At 49.3% G+C, this 10,115-nt stretch overlaps 1 protein-coding gene across 1 annotated transcript; it reads left to right on the top strand.

Annotated features, from left to right (window-relative positions):
• The first annotated feature begins 5,292 nt into the window (after nucleotides 1-5,292).
• RPS14 (ribosomal protein S14) lies at nucleotides 5,293-8,529 on the top strand. Its single transcript, XM_015875733.1, has 5 exons — nucleotides 5,293-5,531; nucleotides 6,625-6,775; nucleotides 6,973-7,134; nucleotides 7,598-7,674; nucleotides 8,418-8,529. Exons 2-5 carry the CDS (start codon nucleotides 6,627-6,629, stop codon nucleotides 8,483-8,485), a joined length of 456 nt encoding a protein of 151 aa, XP_015731219.1. The 5' UTR covers nucleotides 5,293-5,531; nucleotides 6,625-6,626; the 3' UTR covers nucleotides 8,486-8,529.
• The last annotated feature ends 1,586 nt before the right edge of the window (nucleotides 8,530-10,115 follow it).

Below are 10,115 nucleotides of genomic sequence, written 5' to 3'. Positions count from 1 at the left end.
ATCATAAAGCTCTTCCAGCCTGACTCCAAGACAAGCTCAAGGTGCACATCTGAGTGAAGGGCTGGCTGCATCCCAGACCTGTGTGCACATACACAGAATTCCCTTCATTCCTCAGAGAGGGGAGAAACAAGCTTCACACGGCTCACCTGCTCCTACAGGCAAATTGCTTTAGCACTGGGGTTGGACTTGATGATCCACAGAGGTGCCTTCCAACAGCCCCTCCCAGGTGAAGGGAGCTCGGGCTGATCATCTGTGTGAGATGCCCAGGTCTGGGTGCATCTCTGAGGGGCAGCTCTGGGGCTGGAGGGGTGGTGCAGAAGGGCACAGAGCAACGTGGGCTCCTCTTAGATGAGAGGAAATGCATGAGGCTGGATGAGCTGATTCGGAAACAGAGTACTGAGACATAACAGAGGAAGGAACAGCTGGGAGCTCTGCACCTACTTGACCTATCCCCAAAGCTCTGAGATCCCATCCTGGATTTTGACGTGCTTGCAAACGACAGGGGAATGCCTTGCCAAGGCATTTCAAAGCAACGCTGAGAACAACAACATCTTTCCTGAGATCTCTCTACATCCGTTCCAAGGCATGACAAACTCGTGCTGCTCCTGCAGGGCTGTCTCTGCTCTGTGCAGCATTACCAAAGCCCAGGGCAGGGGGCTGGGCATGACCAGAGGGGCATGAAGATGACCCCAGGAGGCTCAGGTCCAGCCTATGGGGATGGGATGCAGTAGCAGGTTTGTCTGGGCTTTGCCACTCCAGGAGAGCTTCCTACTTGACAGCAGGCAAGGAAGCACTTCTAATTGAATACAACAAGCAGATAAACAACCCAGCCCCCCACATTAAAAAGGAAATAATAGGGAAAAAGACAAAAAGAATCACAGACAATTATGGCTGCAAATTTCCCAACACACTCTGTTCATATGTCTGAAGGTCCCTGAATATCTTCCCTAAGCCAAAGTTACTTGAAAGCTCAGAAAGTAAAAAGGGACAAACAGGAAATTTTTCAACTGTGAGCTGCTGTAAATTCTGTGAAAGGAATTTTTTTCAGCCTTAAATGTTTTGCAAACTCAGCCTGAAAATGGATCCGAGCTAGGAATAGCTTTATGAGGCCAAGCTAACCTCTGTCAGAGCTCTAACAGAGGCGGCTCATGTACAAATCATCGAGCAAAAAGCCAACGATGAGTAATGAAAGGCACACACCAAACTGAGGACAACCTCCAGAATCCACAGTCTCCAGCCGTAACATTTTCCACTGAATACTGACTTTTGAGAAGAAGGAATTTGTTAAACACTTGCTCAGGCATCTGCTAATACATTTGTTCAGAAGCATGACCTATTCGCCAGGAACAGAAGGCTGCTCAGAAATACATTGATATTTATTAATACCACTTCTACCATTTTAAATGAATATCAGACAGCCTCCCCCCAACCCTTTTCCCTATCTTCCGTTTGCAAATGCAAGGGAAAAGCAGTTCCTTCCCTGCATACTTTGACTTAAAGGCTCTTCTTCAGCACATCTGTTAGCAAGAAGTTGAGCAGCTTTCCTCTGTGTTGTCTCCAATTTATTAATCAACACCTCCAGCTTCCTACTGAGTTACAGCCGAATTATGGCCCCCTTGAAGTCCATAGCAGTACTTCCACTGACTTCATTAGGACCAAAACTGGCTCTTGAAGTCTCTGCCAATTCCTTAAGTGCTTTAACTTCAGCGCTGGAGATTTCTTTTCTTCATTGTCTTATGCCTGTTTCTGACACATCCTTTTACATGTGTGCATGCACAAACCGCATTTCTAATACCAAAAAGCCCAACAGCCTTAATAGAAAGGAAATACTTTATTTTTCAGTTCACCCAAGAACGGCCACACTCGGGACCTGCATTTCTCACTATAAGTGTTATTAGAAGAACAATACCATTGTGAAGGACGTGGAGATGCTGCCCACCAGCCCCACACGCAGACACTGCTCCATGTGGCGTGAGTTCAGCCTCCAGGAAAAGTTTTGGCCTCTCCCATCCGTTTTAAGGCCACCAGACAGGCCGTCAGTGTAGTGGCAGCACTCAGCAAGTGGTTCATGGGAACAACACAGCCCCAGGAACAACGGCCTTCCAGCACCAACAATTCCCACTTGCGGAAAGCCCCGAGCCGGGTGCTTCACGGGTCAGGCCAAGGCTTCCTGCTGTCCTCATCCCAGCCAGGACTGGTTCATGCCAGGACCTGGGCAGAATGAAGGGTCAAGAGCAGCACTTCTATTTTTGTTGGCTCTTGAGCTCTCATTTTGTTTAGTCACTGGCTGAGTTATGAAATCTGCCTGCAGCATCACTATGTCTGTGGTTTCCCATGGGCCTTTTACACAAGGAGCAGCTGGAATTTTAATTACCCATTAAAAAGCTAAATCTTGGGGATTTCTCAAAGCAAATACACATCATTTCTGCCACTGACCCCACTGTGGCCTGAGCATCCTTCCGGCCAGGCTGGAGGACAGTCCTTGCAGCTCATGCTGGGTGCTCCACTCGTGACTCATCCCAGCCTGGGAAGGTCCTCAGTGCTGGTCCTGGGAGCTACAACATGCTGTCATGGGCAGCATTTGGGGCCTGGAAGTGCTCTGAAAGGCAGGAAGCTCCCTTGCAGACACACCAGGACTCATGCAATGCGGGAAGGGAGAACTGAGAATTCATCCCTAGGAGTGGAAAAACCCCAGCCCACACAGTGCCATAAGGGACTTGATGCAGAATGCCTCCCAGCTGCTTTGGGACTGTGGGCAGAGCAGCATTTCAAACTGCTGGCTTGCTGGAGTTTTTCAGAAGCTCATCTGGAGCCCTGGTTTCAGCTTGTTACCCTGTCAGTGGAGGCTTGCCCATTTCCATGCCTCTGGCTTGCATCTGTTCCACAAGGACATCTGTGAGCGGGCACCAGCCTCAGGGTAGATCATTGCTGTCTGCACTGCACACGCATGCAGGGCTGTGCTGGAGCACAGGAACTGCTAAAAGGGATGAAAAAATCCTCACGGAGGTGAAATGCAAGGGAAGAAAGGCAAAAGAGAGGGAAACAGTAACTCATATCAGAGGTAAAATGGGATGCAGAAAAGTCCCTGTCCTCAAGACTTATGTGAGAGCAGGAGGCAGGCCAAGGGCAGTGGTGGCAGGGGGAGATCAGCCTTGTGCAGGCCAATGGCCCCTTCATTACCCCTTCAGTCAATCAATCCCATGTCACTGGAGCCCCTGTCTGGAATTACAGCAGCGCTGCCAATGTATATTTTAAAAGACTCTCATCCAATATTTAAACAGGAAGATCCCTGGTGCAGTGGCAAGCTGCTAAGGAAGAGGGGAGCAGGCAAGGTGGCCCACAGGGTCAAGTGGGTGTTATCATGACATCTGTGGGCACAGAATGCTTTCCTGGGGGAAGCCCGGTGCAGGGAGGTGCAGGGAAGCACTATGGAACAAACCTGTTCTCCCCAGAGGCAGCTGGGAGGGCTGCATCCAGGAGGGACCTTGCACGCTTGGCTAGAGAAGGGTAAAGATACCCTGAAAGACACCAGCCTTGCTGTGTACATGGAAGCTGCTCCTCTGGGGACAACTGGTACAGCAACAGCATCAGAAGCAAAAGGCTGTGCTGTCCAAAGGGGCTCAGCTGCAGTCGTTCATTGCACTGACCTCTTTTCATGCCCGAGCAAAAAAAGCTCCAGGCACTACAGAGGTTCAGAAATTTCCCACCAGCCAGCAGCAAGTTCTGTTGTCTAAGCAGAGGCATTAGACTCCCCCAGCAGAAGTATTTTCAGGCTTTCAGATTGTGCAATCCCCCCCCATGGAACAACTGTATGGAGCTTCCCTCATACCTCATCTGCAACCATCTGCTTCTCCTCTGGTTTAATTGAGGAGGTATTTATAAAAGCAGAGCAGGATCAGGCCCAAAAAGCATATTGCAAATGCTATTATGTCAGATTTGATCTGTCTTTTTTTCCAAAGGTCTTTGATGTTTCCCATCTCTCTCCTGAGCCCTATTTAAATCAGTAGGAACTGATTTAAATATTCACTCGCTGGATTGCCTTAATGTAAAACTTTACACATTGGCATTCTATTTGCTGTAGAGGTGGAAGAAATCTCCCATGATAATTGTTCTAGGAGGGAGACCCCGCACCATCATTCACAGCTACAAAGTCTATGTCTCTAACATCAGCCTTACCAACCGAGAATTATGTGCATTTAAATCTCTCCCACCAGCTCCTTAAGAGAAAATGCTCTGAAGACTTCCACATATTAAAATATCTAAGTACATCCCTTTATGGGAATAATTCCAAAATACCCCCTCATAGACTCATAAATCTTCAGTGAGAATGACAGAAAACGCTACGCATCCAGCTCTTACAGGAAATAAGGAAGACATTAACAGCATTAGAAACCTACTTGCTTTCTGCAGAGATGTCTTAGCACAAAGCAGTGTGTGCAGCTGGGCTACATTAGCAGGTAAGCCTCATCCACGAGCCTCCTGGCATCAGACAGCTGAACAAAGGGGCTGAAGGTCCACAATGTCAACAGGGATGTTTATTGTAGAGTCTGTCTGTTTGGTTTTCTTTAATGGGTCAGGCAAGGTCGCTGCACATTAAGCTTGGGGTTTAAGGTCTTAATCAGAAGCCTTGAACAGAGCGGCGGTTGTCCTTCTGGATGAAGACCTTAATAGCTCAATACCTCAATAACTAGGAGTCACCTGATGGCACGATGGGTTAGGAGCGAAGCAGAATCTCCCATTCTCCATTCAAGCCTCTTGCACAGCGTGGGATTTTGTTGGCTTCAAACAGAGTCATACTTGCACCCTCTTTGTGGCCACTAAGGTTTAATGAAGCCTCAGTGGAAAAACAATGCTGTCCTGTCGAATTACTCCAGGCTTTCGCAGGGGACCGGAGCAACCCCCTGCCATTTGTTTATGAAGAAATGTTCGTGCAACCAGCTCAGGCCTGTGTCTGTAAAGCTCTCCCAGCACAGCTCTGTCAGCAGCACGAAGCTGGCGCTAAAGCAGCGCCAAGGAGAGCAGCCCTCAGGTGTGGGGCACCTGCTGTGTGTCCCATCCCATAGGGAGAGGACTTATGCCTCACAGACATGTCGTACAGCACTATTAAGCAGCGTTTATAGGTACGTAACACGGCCCTTATCGAACACGAAAGGAAGAAGCTCTCAGGACAGACTCCCCTCAGGGCGGGGATGGCTCGGAAAGATGGCGCCGCCATCTTGGGGAGAACAGACCGGAAGGGTGGGCGCCGCCATCTTGGGGAGGAGACACATGAGGGGAGGGCGCCGCCATCTTGGGGAGGGGACACGTGAGGGAAGCGCGGCCGGTTCTGCTCCGTAGCGTTATTTACGGTGCTAACGGGACCGCCGGGCTCTGTATAGAGAACGGCAAAGCGCTGCTCAGCGATACCACAAATATCTCCGTGCCGGCGGAAACCGCCCGTAGCCGCCATCACTTCCGGGTGAGCGCGGTAATCCCGCCTCCTGACCCCCATCACTTCCTTTCCAGCGGCGGCCGGCGGAGCAGACGTGCAGGTGAGCGCGGCGTTGTGTTGTATCCGCCGCCATCCAATCTCCTCCGGTTCGCTGTGCTGTCCCTGCCCGCTGCCCGTCTCCTCGGGACCGGGGCCGAGCGGAGCAGCGCGCTCAGTGCCGGCGGAGCGCGGTGTTTAGGCCGCGGTGTTTAGGCCGCGGTGTTTAGGCCGCGGTGTTTAGGCCGCGGTGTTTAGGCCGCGGTGTTTAGGCCGCGGTGTTTAGGCCCGCGGTGTTTAGGCCGCGGTGTTTAGGCCGCGGTGTTTAGGCCGCGGTGTTTAGGCCGCGGTGTTTAGGCCGCGGTGTTTAGGCCGCGGTGTTAGGCCTCAGCCGAGCCGGGAGCTGGCGGTGTTGTGTGCCCGCCAGGGGTAGGGGGCGGCCGGAGGGAGAAGGGTCCCTCGCTCTGAGGCTTATAGTGGCGTGACTGAGGTGAATGTGACTGAGTTCAATGGCTGTGTGAGCTTCTGTGTTACTGCAGGGTAGTAATGGCGGTGGAGCCTTGCACCAAGTGTGTCAGGAAGGGGATTCAGCTTTGGAGTGGCCGTGTTGGCCCCTGTTTAACAACCGGGTTTAAGTGCTGCTCTCTGTAGAGGCTTTGGGGTGAAAGCAGGGTGTGTTCTGAGCTGATTTCCTTTATAATATCGTTATAATTCTTTCTTTTCTAGTCGAAGGCCTCAGACCCTGTTTGACAATAGGAGCAGATGTGTGGGCACCTATCCAAACACTTTGGCATGCTATGTTTGCCATCCTCCACATCAGTGAAGGCTTTAGAGGCAGAAGCAGCACTTGAACTGGACCCAGCGGTGTGGTTAGGTGGCTAATGAGCCCCTGGTGGGACTCAAAAGGTCTTTGAGAGCTTTGTGATAGTGTCTGGGTCTTTAGTAAATGTTTTGTTTGATGTTGTCTTGGCTTCCATTAAGTAAATGAGTGAGGGGAAGTCCTCAGTGCTGCTGGTCATCGTGGAAGGGGTTTCCTCACACTGTTGTGGTAGCCCATGCAGCAAACAGCTGTGATAAAGCACATCTCAGTTCCTTCTGTGAAGTGCAGCCCTGCTAAGCCAAGATGCAGTTCTGAAATGTTTCTGCTCTTTGTTCAGAAATGGCACCTCGTAAGGGCAAGGAGAAGAAAGAAGAACAGGTCATCAGCCTGGGACCTCAGGTTGCTGAAGGCGAGAATGTGTTTGGGGTCTGCCATATCTTTGCTTCCTTCAATGACACTTTTGTCCACGTGACTGATCTCTCTGGCAAGTGAGTATTGCACACTGGTCACCTCATTGTGTTACCCGGCTCCTTCACTTTGGAAAAGAGTAATTATATTTGACATGGATGTCTGCAGAAATCCTTGAGTTTCTACTGAAATAGAGACGTGGTTCTGTCAGTGCATCGAGGCTGTTTGGCAGGAAGGAAAGGGGAACTGCTTTGTTTCTGAATGGGTTCTTTTGCAGGGAAACCATCTGCCGTGTGACTGGTGGTATGAAGGTGAAGGCTGACAGAGATGAGTCCTCTCCCTACGCAGCTATGCTGGCAGCCCAGGATGTTGCCCAGAGGTGTAAGGAGCTGGGCATCACTGCCCTGCACATCAAGCTGCGGGCTACCGGTGGGAATAGGTATGTCAGAGACTGCTTGGCTTTATGAACTAGACCAGGTTACATCTGATTGTCCTCTGGTCTTTGTGTTCTTGCACTGCTCAAGTTGGCAGTGTAAATGCACCTTGGGAGTTTGGTTCTGACACAGGGTGTTTGGCTGACATTGCTTTTCACTGAGCAGCTGGGATCTGTTCTAAAGTATCATTTTCAGTTGGATGTACCTGGGTGTGCTGTTATGTATTTATTTGTGGCAGTGAAAAGAGGAGCTTTTAAACTTGAAGATATGTTACCATAGAGTGACAATAAAGTGTGCTTGACTGCATGTGAATAGTTTGGATCTGGAAGGGGAAGAAAGGGAATTTGATATCTGAGTGTTTTGGAGCAGGGAAAAGTGATTTTTTTTCTTTTAAATTGACAGTTATTTGTTATTTATGTTAAACTTGTGAATCTTTAAGGGATTATTAGTTGTGATTCTTTCCTTTAGGACCAAGACTCCAGGTCCTGGTGCTCAGTCAGCTCTGAGAGCTCTGGCCCGGTCTGGGATGAAGATCGGCCGCATTGGTGAGTAATGGAGAATGTGATTTGTGGGCACTCGTGCCTCTGTGTAGAGCCTTGCTACTCTGAAAAGGTTTTGAGGGATTATTAAGTAGAAGGAGCTCTGTGAACGTGTGTGACAGGTTGACTTGGGACTGTTGTGCTTAGCCTTTGTCTGATGCTGCTGTAGGTGTAATTTAGTGGAAGCAGATGCATCTTGTTTCAGTGAAGTTTAGCCAGAAGGTGGCGTCAGTCGACTCCAGATTATCAAGCTTTTGGCTGCGTAATAAACCTCAGCTGTACACTGGGATGCTCATGGGCCTCTGATGTAACTGTTCTTTTTCCCAGAGCAGCAGTTTAGTTACCTAGAAGTGTTGTGCTGGTCCTGGTTTAAGACCATGACTCAGAAATAACTTGAATTCCTCAAACTATTTGAGGGAGATCATTGAACTTGGTGGGGAAGTTGTAAGGAAGGCGTAGTAGTGTCAGCTGCCCTCAGAATTGCATCATGCACAAACTGTTTCTCTAGAAATCCCGTGGCTTCTTATGTAGGTGAGCTGGGAGATGGGGATGTTTGTGTCCTAAGCTTTAAAAGCCTTGGGGCTGAACTCATTTGGTGAGTTCACAGGTCTTACCTCCTATAGACAGTTCATTCTGCGGTGACAGGCTGCTTAAGGTGACTGCTTGGGCTGGGTGGGTTTTCCCAGTTGGTTTCTTGGAGGTACCTCTGTCAGGTAACGGAGGGTTTCTTGGTTTTCTTTCTCCCACAGAGGATGTCACCCCCATCCCCTCTGACAGTACTCGCAGGAAGGGTGGTCGCCGTGGACGTCGTCTGTAAACAGTGCTGCACCTTTTGTCATTAAAGCTCTCTTATAAACTTGGTCTGTGCGTTTGCTTACTGAACGATGCTTGGAAGTTGAGCAGCTTTAGTTTGATGGCATCCACGAATGGCTTATTCTGAATTTCCCTCTGAAGTGGGGCTTCCTGTTTGTGGGGAGGTTGTTAGTCCTGCTGTAACAGAGTTGCTGTGTGAATACACACTAGGTAGGTGCTGGCTTACTGCTCTCAGCTGTGCTGTTGGTATATTTATGCTTCCAGATGTGTTTAAGAGAAGTGACTGTTTCCTGGTCCTGCCCTGCTTCCTGCACTGTTGTTTACTCTCCACTAAATGTGCTGCCATCATCTGGAATGAATAAATGCCCTTTTCCACCTTTTCGAAAGGTCCTTTTCCTTAGCTCTCCAAGCTTTGAAATCACTTGTTTTTGCCACTTCTTTGGCTATAGTAAGCTTTTATACCAAGGGAAGACGTTGGCATGTGGTATTTGAGATGTACAGCTTCAGATGACTGAGTTCCTTTATGCTTGCAGCATCAAGCTGGCAGTTAAAATAGATTCTGCCTTTCAAGAGAGCTGAAATGATCAGAATTCCCCCCAGGAAGTGGTGACTTCAGCCCTCATACAGAAGTACCTGCTTTGACATGGGTCAGCCTCGTGCTGTTGTGTGATTGCTGGGCAGCACAGCGTGCAGTGGGTGGTTCAGGTGCTTGTCATCATCTTCCTCTATTGCAATTCCACCCTTCTCAGTGGGGCTTTGGCTTGGCAGTGAGTGAGTGAGCTCATCCAGCACTTGAGGTTGTCCAGGAATACTTGTGGTCGGGTTTAAGTGCTGGTAGCTGTGGCTTATTTATCAGGATTGATGAGAACTGGGGATTTCAGCACAGCTATGTGGTAAATGTGAATCAATGTGGGCCTCAGGATCCTGAGAGCTGAGAACCTCACTGCTTTGTCACAGGCTCTTTCCAACACCTTTAAAACTTAAAATACTTCATTGGATTCCTTTACCTACCCACCTTCCTCATTACCAGAAAGGGTGCTGTGACTAACAGCTTTGTTGTGTTCTCAAAGCAGGCTCTGTTCTAGCAAAGCTGCACAGCCTGAATGAGATCCAGGGTGTGTTGCTCCTGTCAAGCCTCGTCTCCAGCTCGAGCTCCCATGCTGTGAAAGGGGATGTATTTCACAGCAGAGGAAACGAGACCGATGCGAAGCTTTGGTACGTCTTAGTTTTCATAGCCAGCGCTACTTGGATGTTTGTGGTTTCTGAGTTAGTCGGGATCTTCTAGAGACGTCCCTGCTGTGGAAAAGAAAGCTGTGCCTGTGAGCGGGCTAAACAGGGCTGGGTTTTCTGCAGGCTGTTGCTTAATACATGACTTCCCCTTTTGGTGGAAAAAAGTCTCTCTGCCTGGGCTCGTGTTCCTAAACCAGCATTTCTCTTGGCGCAGCCATCATGTTTAATTTGTAATTTTATACGTGGCTGTGGAAAGCTTTAGAAATCTGCTCGCCTTTCTGTCTTAAAAGTGCGTTATTGCAGCTATGTAAACAGCTGTTTTCCTGGGTTTGAAGTGTTCTTTGAACTTTGCGTGGAGATAGTGCTGAAAAACCAAGAGGGGTTGAGCCAGCGCGGGGCTGAGA

Source organism: Coturnix japonica, chromosome 13, assembly GCF_001577835.2.
Source record: "Coturnix japonica isolate 7356 chromosome 13, Coturnix japonica 2.1, whole genome shotgun sequence".
Taxonomy (NCBI): Eukaryota; Metazoa; Chordata; class Aves; order Galliformes; family Phasianidae; genus Coturnix; species Coturnix japonica.
The sequence above is the reverse complement of the archived record's forward strand: the minus strand, read 5'-3'. Positions and strand labels throughout refer to the sequence as shown.

Excerpts from the sequence above, each read along its gene's own strand:
- RPS14 (XM_015875733.1), top strand. The coding sequence starts at position 6,627 with ATGGCACCTCGTAAGGGCAAGGAGAAGAAAGAAGAACAGGTCATCAGC. Across the intron at positions 6,776-6,972 it reads GTGACTGATCTCTCTGGCAA|GGAAACCATCTGCCGTGTGA; the intron begins GTGAGTATTGCA and ends GTTCTTTTGCAG. Across the intron at positions 7,675-8,417 it reads GATGAAGATCGGCCGCATTG|AGGATGTCACCCCCATCCCC; the intron begins GTGAGTAATGGA and ends TTTCTCCCACAG.